Source organism: Siphateles boraxobius, unplaced genomic scaffold (genome assembly GCF_051911475.1).
Source record: "Siphateles boraxobius isolate OS27281-9 unplaced genomic scaffold, OSU_SipBor_1 130, whole genome shotgun sequence".
NCBI classification, from domain to species: domain Eukaryota; kingdom Metazoa; phylum Chordata; class Actinopteri; order Cypriniformes; family Leuciscidae; genus Siphateles; species Siphateles boraxobius.
In genome coordinates this window covers 6,457,501-6,477,517 of record NW_027508734.1, presented here as the reverse complement: position 1 = coordinate 6,477,517, position 20,017 = coordinate 6,457,501, and the positions used below count along the sequence as shown (strand labels likewise).

Here is a 20,017-nt window from a genome sequence, read left to right as displayed (position 1 = left end):
TTTTTTTATTCCATAGATGCTTGTCTTAAAGTCTGTAAAGTTTTGGGTTCAGACGAGGTCTGCATTGTCATGCCTGCGGTTATCACGACATTAGGAGGAGCTCCTCGAATCTGCATCACTCCAGTGGAGACACATTCCCACAGGGCATTTGTCAATACTGCTAAAGTCAACATGTCGCTCAAGACGTTTCTCACCAACGGTCCCGTCGGTCAACACTCCACACCAAAATAGACACCCTCTTATCCGCAGCGCAAAAGGCTCAGGAAACCGTCCCGGTGTCATGCGCACGCCTCGGGCTAACATCCCAGTTTAGGAAACACTCGAAATCCTTTTGGCTACGGCTGGCAGAGTGATGGTTGAACAATGGACGAGGTGGAATTGTATTCTCTTTAAAAGCTCACCGAATCGGAAAGCTCATTTCACTGGGGGTCTGTAATGTCAGGAGGTTTCTGCTGAAACTCTCAGTTTTGGAGGGGTGTGTGTTACCTCAGGTGCATGAAGAGAAATTCTCATCCTTCATAATGTGCTGAAAAAAGGGATATTGAAAATCGTTCATCATTTATTACAGCGAAATTTCAAAGTGTCCACGCTGATGTTTAAAATTTCTCTCTCTCTCTCTCTCTCTCTCTCTCTCTCTCTCTCTCTCTCTCTCTCTCTCTCTCTCCTCTCTCTCTCTCTCTCTCTCTCTCTCTCTCTCTCTGAATTGCAGTGCTGTTCAACTTGATTCCTGTGGGTCTGAGGATAGTCGCCATCCAGAGCACTAAGTCAGGACTCTACATAGGCATGAACAGCGAGGGCCACCTCTACACATCAGTAAGCACATATCATATTCATACAAACCAATCTTATCTTATCATGTTAAAGATGCCAGCGACACACAGTGGAGGCCACATGTCTGAGACCACAAATGAAAAAGCTTTTACTTTTCGTTGCAGATTATCAGCATAATAATTTCAGTGAAAATTATCAGCATAATCATTTCAGTGAAAAGTTTAAATTATGTTTTAATTTTTTATAAACATGTTTTATTTGTTATAAGCACTTGTTGGTAAATGAATCCGCAGTCAAATTAAGCGAACGAACAGTGTCTTACTGACACGAATAAAGCCAATCAATAAAGGTAATCCACGCTTTCTTAATGTTAGGATCACAAGGAAGTCAATGCAAAGACTGTGTTTTCCACAACTTGGCACTTCAAAACGTCTGTGATCCTCAGAGGCGTCTCTATGGTTTTGTTGCTCAAGTAATCCTGTGTTTGCGTCTGTCTCGTATTTACTACTACAGGACATCGGTGGGCGGGGCTAAAGAGGAAATGATGTAGAAGTGGGCGTCGATCTTCTTTTGCAGAGGCGGTCTTTCATCACACTATGACATCATAATGTGACAAACTCCGAAACGAGTTGTTTTCTGAGCTTGGTTTCAATAAAAGCTGTTTTTAGAATAACGAGGAAGTTTTGAGTTCTGAAACGTACAGGATGTTTTTATAGTACAATGACCTGTATGTCAAAAGATCAAGGAAAATTCGATTTCTCAATTCATGACCTTTAAGCATTTCTTATTGCTTTTATTTCATAGTGTCACTTTGTATAAAAGTTTTCAGAATCCTAAAACTTCAGATTTTGAATCTCAGATTTTTAATGAGGTCTCAGACACTCAAAGAAACTTGACACATTTTTGATGCTCTTTGATTATGTATCAGGTGCTACTAATGAAGTTAATTGCTGTGCGTTTGTCCTCAGACTGTGAGTGTGAATACTGTTGGCCTCGGTTCTCTGTGACACACTCCATTAGTCTGGCCTATTTCTCTCCAGCAGAAACTCTGGTGAGCAAGACAAGAGATGCATTGCTCTGCAGGGTAAAGCTGCAGTTCTTCTTTCTTCTGCATCCACTCTCTCTCGTTTGAAGAAGAAAAGATTGTTGCTTGCTTTCATCTGTGAAGTAGTAGTGTGGTGATGAGTCTAAGAGAGGCGAGGGCCTGTAATGTACTGTGGCTCCATAAACTGCACCTAAGGGCTTTATGTAATAATTTTAATGTATTAATCGCGTTTTTATTGCCAATGTGTGAACAGCTTGTAACGAAACATAAAAAATGAGTTCTCCCTAGACTTCCTAGGTTGTCTGTGAAAGCCTATAGACTAATTTGTATGAGAAGGACGTTTTTGCCAAAAGAATGAGACGTTTACGCTCCCGAAGGCCTTTCTTCCGGTCAATGACACGAATGCTTATGCAATGTTCAGGATAATGCTGAAAGAGCCATTCTGTACTGTATGTACTGATATATATATATACTGTATACCGTGACGCAAAGAAAAGGATTCATTCAAACTATAGCCAGATCTATATAGTCTACAGTCTCAAATATACTTAATAATCAAACTATCATAACACTGTCATTTTAATGACCTCATCTGTTTACATGATGAATTGCAGAGCTTGTGTGAACATTTCCACATCTCTTTGATCAGATGCTTTCTGAACTGCTGTTTTCTCACCGCTGTCACTTTTGTTGTGTGTTTATTTTGTAATTGAGAGGAAAGTGTGCAGCACATTATTATATATTCATCTAAACGTCACTCTCAGCAGCGTGAACAGCGTCGGCATGTTTGTTAACAGTATATCACAGCAAAGGTATTTACAACTTCTTTTTACTTCTAAGCAAAGAACAAAAAATAACTGCAGTGTATTGTCTGTCGGGTCATTGAGTCACGTTCAGTCTCTCGTCTGGTGTCGCTAAAAATAACGTAAACAATGCGTGCGATAAACCGTTTCAAAATGATTTACATCAATTATCATATACATTACAACTGTCCCTCAGTTGTGAACTCAATAAGTGTCATTATTCTTATACTTCCCTCTCACGTATTCTCCTCTCACACTCTGGAGCACAAATGCATTTTCTATCTCTTTTCTCTTCTCTTGCAAGGAGAGCATCTGTAGAGAATGTGTCTCCTCATGGGAAGAAACACGACCCATTTTCCACAGAGGGAAATGACCGTACCTGAAAAAAGGGAGAAAATCCCTATCCTAGAAAACCTCATGCAAGGCGACCTCTTTTTCTTTTCTCCTATCTCTGCCTTAGTCTGAAGCACTCAAACCGCTCTACCTTTGCCCTAACTTTTATCTTTTTTCAAGCATGATATTTTAGACCAAAGAGACGAGTGTGAAGCCAGCGAAGCATGCCACAAAAAGCAATGCAAACACGAAAACAGGAGACAGCTTTCTCCTGAGCTTCAAAATAGTCTAAAACAATAGAACCAAAACATATAAACTATGTTTCCATCCACCTACTTCTATGCGCATTTTGGGATATAGAATCAAAAACTGCTGGATGGAAACGCCAAGATGTGCATAAATTCTAAAAATGCGCATTAAAAAAACATATGCTCTCATCAGAGTCGGATATATTTTTAAGAAAACAAGCGCATAAACTACTATGGAAACACATTTACTGAATAAATTCCTCGATGCACAACAAAAAAATCAAGTGACTGCGTGACGGGACGGCATAACCAGTAATTGGATGGGACTATAACCAGCGGAACGATCTCATTGCACAGCATCTGAAATGCTGTTTTGGTTGTTGTGAAATGCTTGTCAAGTCAAGTCAAGTCACCTTTATTTATATAGCGCTTTTAACAATATAGATTGTTTCAAAGCAGCTTTACAGTGATAATAGGAAATTAAAGTAACAGAGATTGTTTTGGCTTTACAGCAGCTCTAGAATAAAGTTATTGTCCAGCTAAAGTTAGATTTGATTGATTCACTTCCGTCGCAACGATCATTAGTTATAAACTTAGGGGCCGCTAACACAACACCGTTCTAACAGAAAACCTTTAATGCGATCTGGCCGCTGATTTGCATAAAACTGTGCCTGGTGGCTCTGAGAATTTTTTTATCGCTTCCGCGATAAACCTACCCATAAATGTTTTTAATATATGGGCTATATATGTACATTTATACAATTATTCTGATTTCATTTGATTATTTCTGTATTTTATCTTTTATTCTAAACTGTTTTAATTATTCTGATTTCTTTTGATTATTTTAATTTCTTCTATGTAAAGCACTTTGAATTACCATTGTGTATGAAATGTGCTATATAAATAAACTTGCCTTGCCTTGCCTTGCCTTACATTTATATTTTAAATAGCATGACATATATCTATACATATATTTGACTTATCTGAGAACACAATATGCCTGCAACATATATGAACATTTATGTGTCCAAACATGTGAAGAACATATTTTGAGTTCATCCATATATGATACCATATATCTGCATATATTACAGTATAGTAGTTTCTCGCATATATGGACAACATTAAGTATAAATATGTGACATACATATTTGTTTCCCACATATTTAATAAATGTATGTAAACATACATGCATGTGATACTGATGCATTGAAATAAGTACATATATGCATATACATATATGCGTCTTACATATATTTAAAATTTATGTGCATATACGGGAAAATATATGGCACTTACATGAAAACGGCCATTTTTGCTATATTTTGAAATATATGTTTCATATATGTCTATGTGTTTTATATATATGAATTTTGCATATATTCTCATATAGGCAGCAGACATACATGGGCACTGACATTATATATGTAATTTACATATATTGACATATATTACATTTCTGTATGGGTATATAATCGCGATAATTCTGCTTGTCAAATCTCGTCAAAGTGGTCCGGTATAATTCCCTCCCAAACAGCAACATCTGCTTTGAAAGCAAGATAACGCATTGATTGTATTTCGTCTGCACGTTCTGAGTAATTCATTATATATGAAAATTATTATATAAGGGAGAGCCGGGACACTTTTCAAATAAACGTTGTTTTCTAAGGTAAGGTTAAAGATTTTTTTTTCTTTTTGTGATCAACAACTCACATATGTGTTCTCTTAGTATCATGTGTTATTCGGTACAAATATAGAATGATTTAAGTAAAAACTGACTTTGAACGGTAGTTGTGATTTGTTTCAATCGTCCGGCTTGAGCGGGGCGATTGAAACACACGGGTGGGACGGATGAAACATAACAGTTTAAACGGAAATTATTCATCTAATGCTTGTTTTTATGAACAATACCTGACAAGTAACTTATGTACATATTGTTAAAAACATATTTTGTAATTTATTTAAATTTAAAGGTTCATATTAACCCTTTTTGCCCAATAGACAGTAGGCGATAATAAGCCTATGCGCATTTTGCGTAATCTCATAGGCTATTTTGACGAAGACAGACAAATCAGTTTACAATTCATTTTCTTACATTTCTTCCTTGAGTCATATTGTGGGTTTGCTTGTTGAATAACCTGTTATTATGAACATAAAAAAATTATGAACAGTTGTTTCAAACATCCCATCAGCGCCTCCTGCCAGTTAAACCTGTTTTACACTTAAACTAAAAATCTCTGATAATGCACACTTAAGGGTGTGTTGCAGGACTAATACACCTGCCGTATTATCATTACATTTGCACATGAAACAATAAATACAACTTGTCTGTCAAAAAAAAGTACCGCACGAAAGAATTCACTTACCGCACTCAAAAACAGTTTTCCGGCTCTAACTTTAAAACGGCATGACGTAAAGAAGAAATGTTTTCATGGGTCTGGTCGGCATTGGGTGCAAAATTTGACGTACATGACGTGAGTGGTTTTCAAGGAGATCTCAATGTTACATCCGTCCCGCGTTTCAATCGTCCCGGCTCTCCCCTACAGTCGCTTTTCCTATTTTTCCAGTTTATCAGGAAGTGACGATTTTGTTTTCTTGGACTTAGAGAAAAAGAGTAAATATTTGGCCCATCCAATCCTGAGATTGCGTAGAGAGGAAGGAGAGATCCACCTCCTTGTCAAGGAGCTGCGGGATTATCCAGAGCGATTCAAACTTTACTTCAGGATGTCAATGGCTCAGTTTGATGCTTTGCTACACTGTAAAAAATGATCGTGATTTTAACGGTAAAAGACTGTAAAAATGCTACAGTGCAAAACGTCTCGGTTACGTATGTAACCCTCGTTCCCTGAGTAGGGAACGGAGACGTTACGTCGGATGACGACGAATGGGGTTTCGCTTAGAAAGCCAATCAACTTCGAGTATTACAAAACGAGCCAATGGCAAAGAAATGCCATGGGTCTGCAGAATTTGCATGGCGTAACTCCGCCCCACCTCGTGGGTATAAAAGGAGGACGCCGGCAACAGGCAGATATGTTTCTTCGCTGAGGAGCCAAGACTGAGCTCAGGCGATCCCCGCGGTACAGCGGAAAGTGGCAGGCAGACGTAACGTCTCCGTTCCCTACTCAGGGAACGAGGGTTACATACGTAACCGAGATGTTCCCTTTCGTTGTCACTCCGAGTTACGTCGGATGACGACGAATGGGGTTACCAGTCTAATCACGCCACCTTCTCAGCTGCCTTCCAGTGCCCTGCGTAAATCTGAGATCCCTGTCGTGAGACTGGCACGGACGAAGGACTCCTATTTAGCACAGGAATACCAAGGTACACTGGGGAGCATATCCCAAGTTCAGGGAAAATATGCAATTACTGCCAACCCAGAGGGGGGGACTTAGAGAATACACATGTGACCCGAAGGAGACATGGAGAACACTGGGGTGTCCAGCCGCAGGTGGAATATTTCAACCCCAGGGGTGGCAAGGAGGCTTGCCAAGGGAAAGACACATGCTCGGGAGGCTTACAGTGGAAATACACATGTGGGGGTCGCTCAGGGGAGGGACCATGCACACGGGAGGCACCTAGCCGACGCACAGGCAATAGACACTGGCGCCAACGTCAGGAGTGCTGGAGGAACTCAGGGCTTTTCGGGGAAGCTCACCTGAGGAGAATATCGCACGTATCCAGTCCGTGGAGTGGAATGGCGAGCAAGCGAAGACACCTGAGCGGGTCCAGTACTAGCTGGTTGAAGCGAGTACATGAGAGGACACTGGCTCCACTCGGAGATTGTAGAATCTGGCGAATGTGTTAGGTGTCGCCCAGCCTGCAGCTCTGCAGATGTCTGTTAGCGAGGCGCCATGCGCTAGAGCCCAAGAGGATGCCACACTCCGGGTGGAGTGGGCAGTCACACCAAGGGGGCACGGTCGACCTTGCTGCTGGTATGCCAAGGCAATGGCGTCCACTATCCAGTGAGACAACCTTTGCTTGGAGAGAGCCTTTCCCTTCAGCTTCCCACCATAACAGACAAAGAGCTGGTCTGAGGTCCTGAAACACTGCGTCCTGTCTATATAGGCGCGGAGGGCGCGTACTGGACAGAGCAGTGCCAAGGCTGGGTCTGCCTCCTCCGGGGGCAGCGCTTGCAGGTTCACCACCTGGTCCCGGAAGGGAGTGGTAGGAACCTTGGGCACATATCCAGGCCGGGGTCTCAGGATCACGTGAGAGTAAGCCGGCCCAAATTCCAGGCACGCTTCGTCAACGGAGAATGCATGCAAGTCCCCCACCCTCTTGATGGAGGCCAATGCAACCAGGAGCGCTGTCTTCATAGACAGGAACTTAAGCTCCACTGATTGCAAAGGCTCAAAGGGAGCACTCCCAAAATTCAGTCTCCTCGCTCCTCTCAGGAACCTGATGATCAGGTCGTGCCTTCCAACAGACTTACCTTCAACTGGGTCATGGTGTGCGGCAATAGCGGCAACATAGACTTTCAGGGTGGAGGGAGACAGCCTTCGCTCCAGCCTATCTTGAAGGAAGGAAAGCACGACACTAATCGAACATCTCCGGGGGTCTTCTTGAAGAGAAGAGCACCAGTTGACGAAGAGGTTCCACTTCAACGCGTAGACGTGTCTCGTGGACGACGCTCTAGCGGAAGTGATGGTAGCCGCCACCGTAGGTGGAAGGGTACTCAAACCTGCTTCGTCCCGTCCAGGAGCCACACGTGGAGGTTCCAAAGATCGGGACGAGGGTGCCATAGGGTGCCCCGTCCCTGAGAAAGGAGGTCCTTCCTCAGGGGAATCGGCCAGGGAGGTGCTGTCGCGAGGAGTACTAGTTCGGAGAACCAGGTCCGGGCGGGCCAGTATGGCGCGACCAGAATGACCTGCTCCTCGTCCTCCCTGACCTTGCGCAGGGTATGCGCAAGAAGGCTCACTGGGGGAAACGCATATTTGCGGCCCCGCGGCCAGCTGTGCACCAGTGCATCCGTGCCGAGCGTGCCCTCGGTCAGGGAATAATACAGGGCGCAATGGGTCGAGTCGTGAGAGGCAAACAGATCTATCTGTGCGTCCCCGAACTGGTCCCAAATCAGCTGAACCGACTGGGGATGGAGTCGCCAATCTCCCGGGAGGGGCTGAAGCCGTGAGAGCTCGTCGGCTGCCCAGTTCAGGGCTCCGGGGATGTAAATGGCATGAAGCGACCTCAGATGCTTCTGACTCCATATGAGGAGGTGGCGGGCGAGTTGCGACATACGGCGGGAGCGTAGACCACCTTGATGGTTGATGTACACTACAGTGGCGGTATTGTCTGAACGGACTAGTACGTGTTGGTTCTTGAGCACGGCCCGGAAGCGGCGCAGAGCAAGACGTACGGCCAGCAACTCGAGGCAATGGATGTGCCAGAGGCGGCGGGGTCCTGTCCAGGAGCCCGCGGCAGCACGTCCATTGCACATGGCACCCCAGCCCGTGGAGGAGGCATCTGTCGTTACAACAACATGCCGCGAAGCTCGTTCCAGGGGCACTCCGGCCCGTAGAAAACTGAGGTCCGACCACGGGGTGAAGGTCTGACGGCAGGACGGAGTAACAGTTACTCGGAAGGTGCCGTGTTGCCATGCCCACCTCGGGACTCGGTCGCGAAGCCAAAGCTGAAGCGGTCTCATATGAAGCAATCCGAGCGGTGTTGCCACGGCTGCAGATGCCATATGCCCCAGGAGCCTCTGAAAGTTTCAGTGGAACCGTACTCTTGCCCTCGAACTGTCTCAGGCAAGTCAGCAGTGACTGCGCGCGCTCGCTCGTAAGCTGCGCGGACATGGAGACCGAGTCGATGTCCATACCGAGAAAAGAGATCCTCTGCACGTGGCAAAGTTTGCTCTTTTCCCAGTTGACCCGAAGGCCCAGACGAGCTAGGTGCCGGAGCACTAGGTCCCTGTGTTCGCATACCTGGTCTCGAGAGTGAGCTAGGATCAGCCAGTCGTCGATGTAGTTCAGGATGCGAACCCTGTGTTCCCGAAGGGGAACAAGGGCTGCCTCGACGACCTTCGTGAAGACGCGAGGAGACAGGGCTAGCCCGAAAGGGAGAACCGCGTACTGGTATGCCTGCCCCTCGAAGGCAAACCGAAGGAACGGTCTGTGTCGAGGGAGAATGGAGACATGAAAGTAGGCGTCCTTCAGGTCGATTGCTGCAAACCAATCCTGGGGCCGCACACATCCGAGAATGTGTTTGGCAGTGAGCATCTTGAACGGCAGCCTGTGAAGGGAACGGTTCAGCACACGCAGGTCCAGGATTGGCCGTAACCCACCGGTTTTCTTGGGGACAATGAAGTACGGGCTGTAGAAGCCGGTCCTCATCTCGGCCGGAGGGACCGTCTCGATCGCACCCTTCGCCAGCAGGGTGGCGATCTCTGCTCTCATGATAGGGGCGTTGCCACCGACCAAAGTGGAGCGGACTCCCCTGAAGCGGGGAGGAGACCGCGCGAACTGAATCGCGTAGCCGAGCCTGATCGTCCGTGCGACCCAGCGGGACAGGAGGGGGAGCTCTAGCCAGGCTCCCAAAAACTGTACCAGCGGGGTCATACGGACCACAGACTTCCCACCGATGGTGCAGCAGGGCGGAATGACTGGCCCGGACGTGGACGGCATAGCGGCCCGGTGTGGGGGCACAGTCATTAACCGCGCCCTGACAGAGGAGACCAGGGAAGGAAGAACGTTCCACGGGGGTCTGCTCTGCCAGGGGGCTGGCGACAGAGGCGGAAGGGAGCGGCACGGTCCGGGGACGGCGCGCACTGCCAACCGGCTCTGGGACAGATGGGGACGAGGGGTGCACGGCTCGGAGGCGGCGCACCGTGTCGTCCGAGAACTCTGTGTGCTCAGGGATGGGAATGTTACTTCTTTCTTTAACCACATTAGGGTGCTGCCCACCCGTGGGTGAGCAGCGGGGAGTGGAGAACAAAAGATTCTCCCCCGGCCCTCCACCGGGGGAAGGAGTGGTCCTGCTACCATCTCCTGAGAAGTAATTTTCAGCATCCCTGAGCAGCCCGTCTCAGGAGCGCCGCTTGGCCCGGCGATTAGCGGGGGGCGGGGCTGGAGAGGGCTGGGGCACCTTCTTACGGCTTCCTCCGCGACCGGGCCTGGGTGGAGGCTGCTGCTTGGGCCGGGCGGGAGGGGCGGGAGCCGCAGGAGGGCGCCCTCGGCGGCGAACAGACTGAGGGATCTGCCCGGTCGGCTGGGTGGAGGCAGCAGCGGGCCGTCGGGGCAGAATGTGCCTAATGGCCTCAGTCTGTTTCTGGGCGGTGGAGAACTGTTGGGCGAAGTCCTCCACCGCACCGCCGAATAGGCCGGCCTGGGACATGGGGGAGTCGAGCAGGCGAGAGCGCTCAGCGTCCCGCATGTCAGCCAGGTTCAGCCACAAGTGTCTCTCCTGGACCACAGCTGTGGACATCACCAGACCCAGGGAGCGTGCGGTCACCTTCGTCGCCCGGAGGGCGAGGTCGGTGGCGGCGCACAGCTCATCGAAGAGCCCTGGGTCCGTCCTACCCTCGTGCATGTCCCTTAGCATCTGCGCCTGATAGACCTGCAGAGTGGCCATGGCATGCAAAGAGGCAGCCGCCTGTCCCGCCGCTCTGTAGGACTTCGCCACTAGGGTAGACGAGAACCTACAGGCCTTGGATGGGTGCTTAGGCTCGCCGCGAGAAAAGGCACTCTGAGGACACAACTGCATCGCAACAGAGCGCTCAACCGGGGGGAGCCCAGTGTACCCACGGGCGGCTGCCCCATCGAGGGGAGGAAAGGCGGATGAAATCAACGAGCGGTCGCGGGAAGACATGGGAGTCTTCCAGGACTTCGAGATTTCATCATGCACGTCCGGGAAGAAAGGTATTGGGGCAGGCTGAGGACGGGAAGCCGCAGCTGCACCCAAAAACCAATCGTCCAGCCGCGAGCGCTCAGGACAGGGTGGAGGGTTCCACTCCAAACCAATGCTCGCGGCCGCCCGGGAAAGCATGGCCGTCATCTCTGGATCAGACTGAGCCACAGCCGTATTCACACCCGAGGGTGGCAGCTGTGACGAGTCGTCACTTCCAGACGAATCAGACCCGCCTAGTGATGCTGCGATCGACATCGCATCTTCCTCTGGAGCGCCAAAGGACACCCGCGGGACCTCAAAGGACGGTCCCGCGATGATCCCCTGAACGCTCGCGGGTTGCAACACTGGAGAAGGTGCTGCGGGGCACGGACACATAGTCGGCGCTTTGTTCCACACAGTCACCCTCAGATCACCCTGGCCACCAGCCGAAGTAGAGCCTCTCGAGGAGGCGCTAGATCGGGGTGTGGATGAGGGGACTCTCACTCTTGCGAGATCCTTGAGTCTCGATCTAAGTGTTGCGATGGTCATGTTCCCACAGAAAGAACATGACTCATCCACGAGCGCTGCTTTAGCGTGATCAAAGCCCAAACACACCAAGCAGCGCTCGTGCCCATCAGAGTCAGACACCAGTCGACCGCAACCAGAAGTGCACGGGCGAGGCATCTTTAAAAAGACGTGCCGCGTGCAAGCTCTTTTTGTGAGAGAAACTCAGTGCTGAAGCGCCCGCGGAGAACACACTCGCTGGCAAACCACGCTCAGATAAGCAGGAAGTGTGCACTCGCCGGGAGATCGCCGTCACACCAACACTGGAGAGTTGCTCGTCTCGTAAGAAGCTGACAATCAGAGATAGCTTAAGGAGTGAAGAATTACACTTGGCTCCGAAGCGAAAACATATCTGCCTGTTGCCGGCGTCCTCCTTTTATACCCACGAGGTGGGGCGGAGTTACGCCATAAAAAATCTGCAGACCCATGGCATTTCTTTGCCATTGGCTCGTTTTGTAATACTCGAAGTTGATAGGCTTTCTAAGCGAAACCCCATTCGTCGTCATCCGACGTAACTCGGAGTGACAACGAAAGGGAACTGTTAATTGGTTAACAGAAAGTTTCCTTACTATATACGGTAAATAACTGTGATAGATCTAACGGTACATTTAATGTAATTTTACTGTAAAATACCGTAAAATTTACAGTTTTTGAAAGTGAAAAAGAACAACTCATTGTATAATTTACAGTGAAAAACCGTAAATTGACATTCCCACAATTCCCTGCGTGACACTTCACATTTTATGTATTTTTATTGAAATAACTATGTTACTTCTTAGTTTTCTTATTTTTCTTATGTACATTAGGGTTTTATGTCACATTTAATGTTGTTAAATTAATGTTTATTGCATTTTTATAATTTCATGTGTGTTACCGTGATGGTGTTTAATGTTTGTGCGAATGACACTGTGCAACTTCTATATAATAGTATTAACTTTCTTGTGGAAGATTGCTTGTGATAAGCTTTGATTTATCACGTGACTCTCATCACTGCTGTGGTGATTGTTGGTTGTCAGTGTATTACAATGGTACAAAACAGATATTAATACTTCAATGGGTTGGTAAATTAGCATTAAATCAGATTATGAAATACGGTTTATTACAGTAAATTTTACGTTAAGTCTGTAAAACCAATAACGTTGATACTGTATTTTTGACGGTAAAGTTCTGGTAACCACGGCTGCCGGTTTTATTCCGTAAAACAACGGGATTTGTTTTACAGTGTAGCCATACTGGAGCCACATATTAAAAACAAGACCACCAATTTCCGTGAACCAATTCTGGATTTTGGCATTTGCTTATACGGTGGCTCTGAATGATCAAAACACCTCTCAAAATGCTTGTTACGGATTCGAAAACGCAGAAAATTTAACGTGATCCAAAATTTTTATGATGGACAAAAGTTTCGGAGGCAGTGTCTAAATGTGATTGGCACAACATGAGGTCGCATTGATTTTTTAATGTGTTAATATTTCAGATTAGAATTTCAGAGCTTTAAGCGAGTGGTTTGTTGTTGTTGTCATCAGGTTGTGCACTTTATTGGTATTTGATTTGATGGTTGTTGTTGGAGAAATCCCGCTACAGAACTGTGCGTCAAATCTTCAGAAGTTCGCCGGAGGTAAAATGCGATCACAGTGGTCATTAATCAGCAGTCGTGACATTAATCATTTAATCAATTAATCAACAGGTCAAACTAGCGATCAAAGACTTCAGATTTTGGCCTAGGATTAGAGGAATCTTTTAGGATTCACAAAATTTGTCTCAGACGGCAAAATCGTGGCCAAAATCATACAATTTCAAATCGGAGCAAGTTTGTGTGTGTTTGTGTGTGTTGCATAACAGGATTGTATTACGCGCTGTCACAAACACACGTCTGTGTGCGTGTGTTGTAGGATCAGATGTCCCTGAACACATGGCCTCTCGCTGTCGCACATACCTGCCCTAAACTCTGAGCTTATCAATAATTCATGTTTTCCAGTGGCTGACAAACTCGGATGCGGCTCTCCACTGGGACTAAATCACTCACACACACCTCTTCGCTCTCTCTCTCTCTTCTTCATGCTCGTTCAACTTCTACTACCTCAGCCATTCTCTCTTTCTGCATTCCTGGAGTTCTCTCCTTCTCTTTTTACCATCTTTATTTATTGCCACCCAACCAGGGTCAGCTGAATTTGTTTCCACAACATTACCATATAATCCTTTTTAGGGAAACTAGATTGTACATGTTCAAGGGATGCTTGCTTTGCAAAGTCACCACCACAATGCTAGTTTTGCCAGCATGTACCTAAGATTTTCAGTGTATTTTTTTTTATCGCACATGGCACTATGGACACAGGTGGACACTGACAAAGACTCAGAATGAAAGAGGTCTGACTCAGAGGTCTTTCCCATGATCCTCTGCTCGTGAATGTGCGTTTGTGGTGAAGCATGATGATATACCGCAGTAATTTGGCTGTCATCTCTCTCATCTGACAGAACGGTGACGTTTGGGAGGAATATGGAGAAGTTGAATGGTTCACGAGGGATGGAGGGATAGGGATGGAGGAGTGCAGGCCAGCGGGTTGTCTCACAGCAGGAACAAAGGCCTCCATCATCCATAGGAAGGAATAGAGAGATGGATTGACAAGAGAAGGCATGCAGAGCGGAGCCCATGGGACTGCGTTCATCACTCCATTTTATTATTTTTTTATCATCTCTCTTGATCATTTATTCTCTCTTTATTCTCTATTTTTCGGTTCTGTCACTGTCCAGTGTTTTGATTCCTTGTTTACCTTCCTCTCGTGCTCTCATCTATCGTTTCTCTCTGTGGTTAGATCTGCTTAGAGTTGTATGTAAAGGTTAAGGTGTTTGGGAAACTCAGTGTCATTGCTGTGTGCAGCATGTGTTACCTGTGGGCAACCACTGGAAATTGCTTTCCGATAAAAATAGTGCTTTGTCTCTATAACCTGACCCATTTTTTAAACTTAACACACAGTGGAAGCCCTCCTGGGCCAGGAACACAGAGAGAGAAAGAGAGAGAGAGAGAGAGAGAGAGAGAGAGGAGAGAGAGAGGAGAGAGAGAGAGAGAGAGAGAGAGAGAGAGAGAGAGAGAGAGAGAGAGAGAGAGAGAGAATGAAACAGCACACACACACGCACACACACACACACACATGCACACAGCCACGCACACACACACTCACACAGATGCATATTTGCACTGATAGAGGTGACCTGACAGAATTAGGCCAGGTTTTGTTGAACTGACCAGCTTTTTCATGACAAAGTTTTAAAAGTTACCTGAAATTAAGGTTTAATCCTTTTAATATGGTGACCGTAATATATTACACATTTGAAGCGTACAGTTTTTTCCATTTCCCTCTCCCTTTCCTTCCTACCTCATTATCGTCCTCTTCACCTTCTTCTTTCCCTCCCCTTTGCATTTACCTACCTTTTCTGTTCCTTTCTGTCCCTTTCCCCATCTTTCTTTTGCCCTTTCCATATTTCTTCCTGCCCTTTCCATTTTTCCTGCTCTATTTTTTTTTTGTATCCGTCTTTTCCATTTTGTTTTCTTTCCCTTTTCTTCCCATACCACTGCAATCGAGACAGGGTTACTTTGGGTCACATGAGATGCCCAGACGAGGGATGGTGAGAGCTTAAAGCTATTTTTTTTCCGCACCTGCTATTGGCCAATGGCTTAAGAAAATTTACCGTCCATCAATATTTTTTACCAGCCATGAAACATAGGGATTACTCTGGGATGTAATAAGGGATTACTTATTACATTTACAAAAGGAATTCAGTCTAGAGCAATGAGTGATTTTCTCTTTGTCTTTTGTTGTTTGATTAACATTAAAAACACAGACAGCAAGAATATTAGGCTGCTGTCACTTTAAGAGCTAATACACGGGTTCCAATATACTGATACACATGTGTTTTCTTTCTCAACTGTTTACGTTCACTTAACTGACATAACCTAGACGGGCATTTAAACATAATTTTGTTTAAACATGTCAGTTCAAGTGCAAGAAAACATGAAAGAGAGCTAAATTCAGTATCGCACACTGTCTGAGATGCAGCTTTCTGGGTGCGCACTTCAGATTTCAGTTTGCACGAACACAAAACTTCCCACACAGCGCATGAGTAACGAACTGAGCTCCCTTTCGCATCTTCTCACTTGAATATTTAAATTGGTAAGGCTTAAACAAGGCTTAAACTCACAATATTACATTGTCAGAATTCATAAAAACTTACCAACCAACTACCAATTGACACAGTTTCATATGCTTTCCACGCCGTTTTGTACTCGCATTTAGCATTTGGCGAGTGTTAATTTTAGGCCCTGAGCCCAAGTATTCCTCATTCAGCCCAGATAAAACATTGCAAATAAAGATGAGTTGAAAGTGCATTCAGTAGTTCTTTATCTAGTGTTACTATCATTCTTCTTCATGTACTTTAAGTACTAATACTACAATGGTGTTAGACACTACACTACCATCTATCAGCGTGGATCAGCATGATCATCTCTGAGTTCTATGTAAAATACACTGATTCAAATGAGTTTTAGATAATGGTCTACACTATAATTTATTCCCTTCCCTGCCCAACAATGGGAATCACTAGGATTTTCTTAGTCATCAAATCTTTACCACCTTCTGTATGCCATACCAATGCTTACGCTTTGTGTGTGTGTGTGTGTGTGTGTGTGTGTGTTTGGAATTTTTTTTTCAAATGTTTTCTGCTTCTTCTGACATATAGGCACATTTTTCCGTTGTCTTCACTGGTAAAGGACCCATTCACACTGCACCGACAGACAGCAAAAGACACTTCATCGGGTTTTGTCGGGTCAGTGTGTTACCCGTCGGTGTCTGTTGGCATCTGTCTGAGCTTGTTCTCCTTGATTGAACATGCTGAGTCAGCGCTTGACTGGTCATGAAATGCCTGAGAAGAATCTGGTGATTGTCTGAGTCTATCGGTGCACGGTGAATAAGCCTTTAAACATGAGTGTGTTCCATTGTCTAATATTCATTCTTTGCATCACCAAACTACACTACGCTGCTAGCGTATCTACAGATGCGACAGCCAATGAGTGGGAGGATCCTCAATGAAATTAATTTCATTTCAGCATGGTTAAATATTTTGAGAGGGTGACCAGCCCCATACATAATTATAGCACATTTTTATAGAAAACTATTATGAGGACAGTTTTCATCTCATTTGAATGTACAAAAACACAATTAAGAAAGCAATTTATTTCATAAAAGGATAGTTCACCCAAAAATTTAAATTCTGTCATCATTTACCTCATGTTGTTACAAATCTGTATGACATTTTTCTGCGGAGCATAAAATAAATTATTCTGAACAATGTTGGTAATCAAACCATTTTGTTTACCATTGATTTCATTTCAATGGACAAAAAAAAATTCTCAAAATATCTTTTTTTATGTTCCACAGGGAGAAAAAGTCATACAACTGTGACAATGAGCACTTATCAGAATCAACTATACTCTGGATTTTCAAATGTATGTGAAGTTTACTGTGCAATTGTTGCAGTAAACTTGCATGACGTTCTTCAATAAATTGCCGGTCTGTGATTGTGGGGACATCGACTTTACGTTTTCACGCACCTAACATGACGCAAAACAAAAGAAACAGTGATTGGTTTCTTCACATGTCAGTCAGATGTCCTCTTGGGCGGTCCTTGGCCAATGAAAGCTGCGATAAGAGTCCAGGCCTTCTGCCGTCAGTCTGAAGGTCTGGCTATGTGAGACATGTACATGCTGATGAGACTCTGAATTGTCTGCTGCGTCACATACATGTTGTGGTTAGAATGACTGGACAACAATAATAAGCCAAATACTTGGAGTGGATGGGCCGCAAACTCGAGGGAGCATATGTCAGGATGTGTGTGTGTGTGTGTGTGTGTTTGTGTAATATGTGTTTTGCTATGCCCTGTAGTTCTGGCAGGATTATTACTCATTTCCAGTAGAGGGTGTTTCTGCTCATGGCCCTCAGCACCCTGCTGCTGACACTCACACACCTGGATCCGAGCCTCAGGTCCTCACACACCCACACTGATGAAATAATTAGTCTAACTGCTGATCCCGAATGATTCTAACTGACCTTAGACCACCTAGCCCACATGAACAAGTACACACACACTTCCTTTTTCTTTCTTGTACACACCTGCAGTCTTTCCGTCTCCTCACACACACACACACACACACACACACACACACAAGCTTGTGACCTTGCCTGCCCTGTTTAATATGGACTTGATTGGTCCTCATTGAGTCAGCAGTCTATTCTCTCTTCCTCAATTTAAAGAAGTCAGTGTCTATGTGTGTGTGTGAGTGAGTGAGTGATTGAGCGAGTGAGTGACTGAGTGACTGACTGAGCGAGTGACTGAGTGAATGAGCGACTGAGTGAGTGAGTGACTGAGTGACCGAAAGACTGACTGAGTAAGCGAGTGACTGAGTGAGTGACTGAGTGAGTGAGTGACTGAGTGAGTGACTGAGTGAGTGAGTGACTGAGTGAGTGACTGAGTGAGTGAGTGACTGAGTGAGTGAGTGAGTGACTGAATGAGTGAGTGAATGAGTGAATGAGCGAGTGAGCAAGTGACTGAGTGACTGAGTGAATGAGCGAGTGACTGAGTGACTGAGTGGCTGAGTGACTGAGTGTGTGAGCGAGTGAGTGAGTGACTGAGTGAGTGACTGACTGAGTGACTGAGTGAGTGAGTGACTGAGTGAGTGACTGAGGGAGTGACAGTGAGTGAGCGAGCGAGCGAGTAACTGGGTGAGTGATTGAGCGAGTGACTGAGTGTGTGACTGAGTGAGTGACTGAGCGAGTGATTGAGCGAGTGACTGAGTGAGTGACAGAATGACTGAGTGAGTGAGCGAGCGATTGAGCGAATGAGTGAGTGATTGAGCGAGTGATTAAGCAAGTGACTGAGTGACTGAGTGTGAATGAGTGAGTGAGTGAGCGAGTGAGTGAATGAGTGATTGAGCGAGTGATTAAGCAAGTGACTGAGTGAATGAGTGAGTGACTGAGCAAGTGACTGAGTGTCTGAGTGTGAATGAGCGACTGAGTGAGTGAGTGTGTGAGTGACTGAGGGAGTGACTGAGTGTGAATGAGCGACTGAGTGAGTGAGCGAGTGAGTGACTGAGTGAGTGAGTGAGTGACTGAGTGAGTGACTGAGTGAGTGAGTGAATGACTGAGTGAGTGAGTGAGTGACTGAGTGAGTGTGTGAGTGAGTGAGTGAGTTAGTGAGTGAGTGAGTGACTGACTGAGTGAGCGAGTGACTGAGTGAGTGACTGAGTGAGCGAGTGAGTGAGTGACTGAATGACTGAGTGAGTGAGTGAGCGAGTGAGTGAGTGACTGAGTGAGTGAGCGAGTGACTGAGTGACTGAGTGAGTGAGCGAGTGAGTGACTGAGTGAGTGAGCGAGTGAGTGACTGAGTGAGCGAGTGACTGAGTGAGTGACTGAGTGAGCGAGTGAGTGAGTGACTGAATGACTGAGTGAGTGAGTGACTGAATGACTGAGTGAGTAAGTGAGCGAGTGAGTGAGTGAGTGAGTGAGCGAGCGAGTGATTGAGCGAGTGACTGAGTGAGTGACTGACTGAGTGAGTGACTAAGTGAATGACTGAGTGAGTGACAGTGAGTGACAGTGAGTGAGCGAGCGAGTGATTGGGCGAGTGATTGACTGAGTGAGTGAGTGAGTGAGTGAGTGAGTGAGCAAGCGAGCGATTGAGTGAGCGAGCAAGTGAGTGAGCGAGTGAGTGAGTAACTGAGTGAGTGAGCGAGTGAGTGAGTGACTGAGTGAGTGAGCGAGTGAGTGAGTGACAGAGTGAGTGAGCGAGTGAGTGAGTGACTGAATGACTGAGTGAGTGAGTGAATGAGCGAATGAGTGAGCAAGATAGTGAGTGACTGAGTGAGTGAGCGAGTGAGTGAGTGACTGAGTGAGTGAGTGACTGAATGACTGAGTGAGCGAGTGACTGAGTGAGTGAGCGAGTGAATGAGTGAGTGACTGAGTGAGTGACTGAGTGAGTGACTGAGTGAGTGACTGAGTGAGTGACTGAGTGAGTGACTGAGTGACTGAATGACTGAGTGAGTGAGCGAGCGAGTGATTGAGCGAGTGACTGAGTGAGTGACTGAGCAAGTGAATTCAGGGAGGGAGGGAGAGAGTGAGTGAGTGAGTGACTGATTGAGTGAGCGAGTGAGTGACTGAGTGAGTGAGCGAGCGAGTGAGTGAGTAACTGAGTGAGTGAGCGAGTGAGTGAGTGACTGATTGAGTGAGCGAGTGAGTGAGTGTCAGAGTGAGTGAGCGAGGGAGTGAGTGACTGAATGACTGAGTGAGCGAGTGACTGAGTGAGTGAGCAAGTGAGTGAGTGACTGAGTGACTGAGTGAGTGACTGAGTGAGTGAGTGACTGAGTGACTGAATGACTGATGAGTGAG

At 46.1% G+C, this 20,017-nt stretch overlaps 1 protein-coding gene across 1 annotated transcript in view; it reads left to right on the top strand.

Annotated features, from left to right (window-relative positions):
- fgf11a (fibroblast growth factor 11a) overlaps positions 1 to 20,017 on the top strand; it is an 84,747-nt gene that overhangs the window by 45,738 nt on the left and 18,992 nt on the right. Inside the window, exon 3 of the mRNA XM_077227608.1 lies at positions 710 to 813. Coding sequence (XP_077083723.1) covers positions 710 to 813 — 104 coding nt within the window. The remainder of the gene's footprint in view (positions 1 to 709; positions 814 to 20,017) is intronic.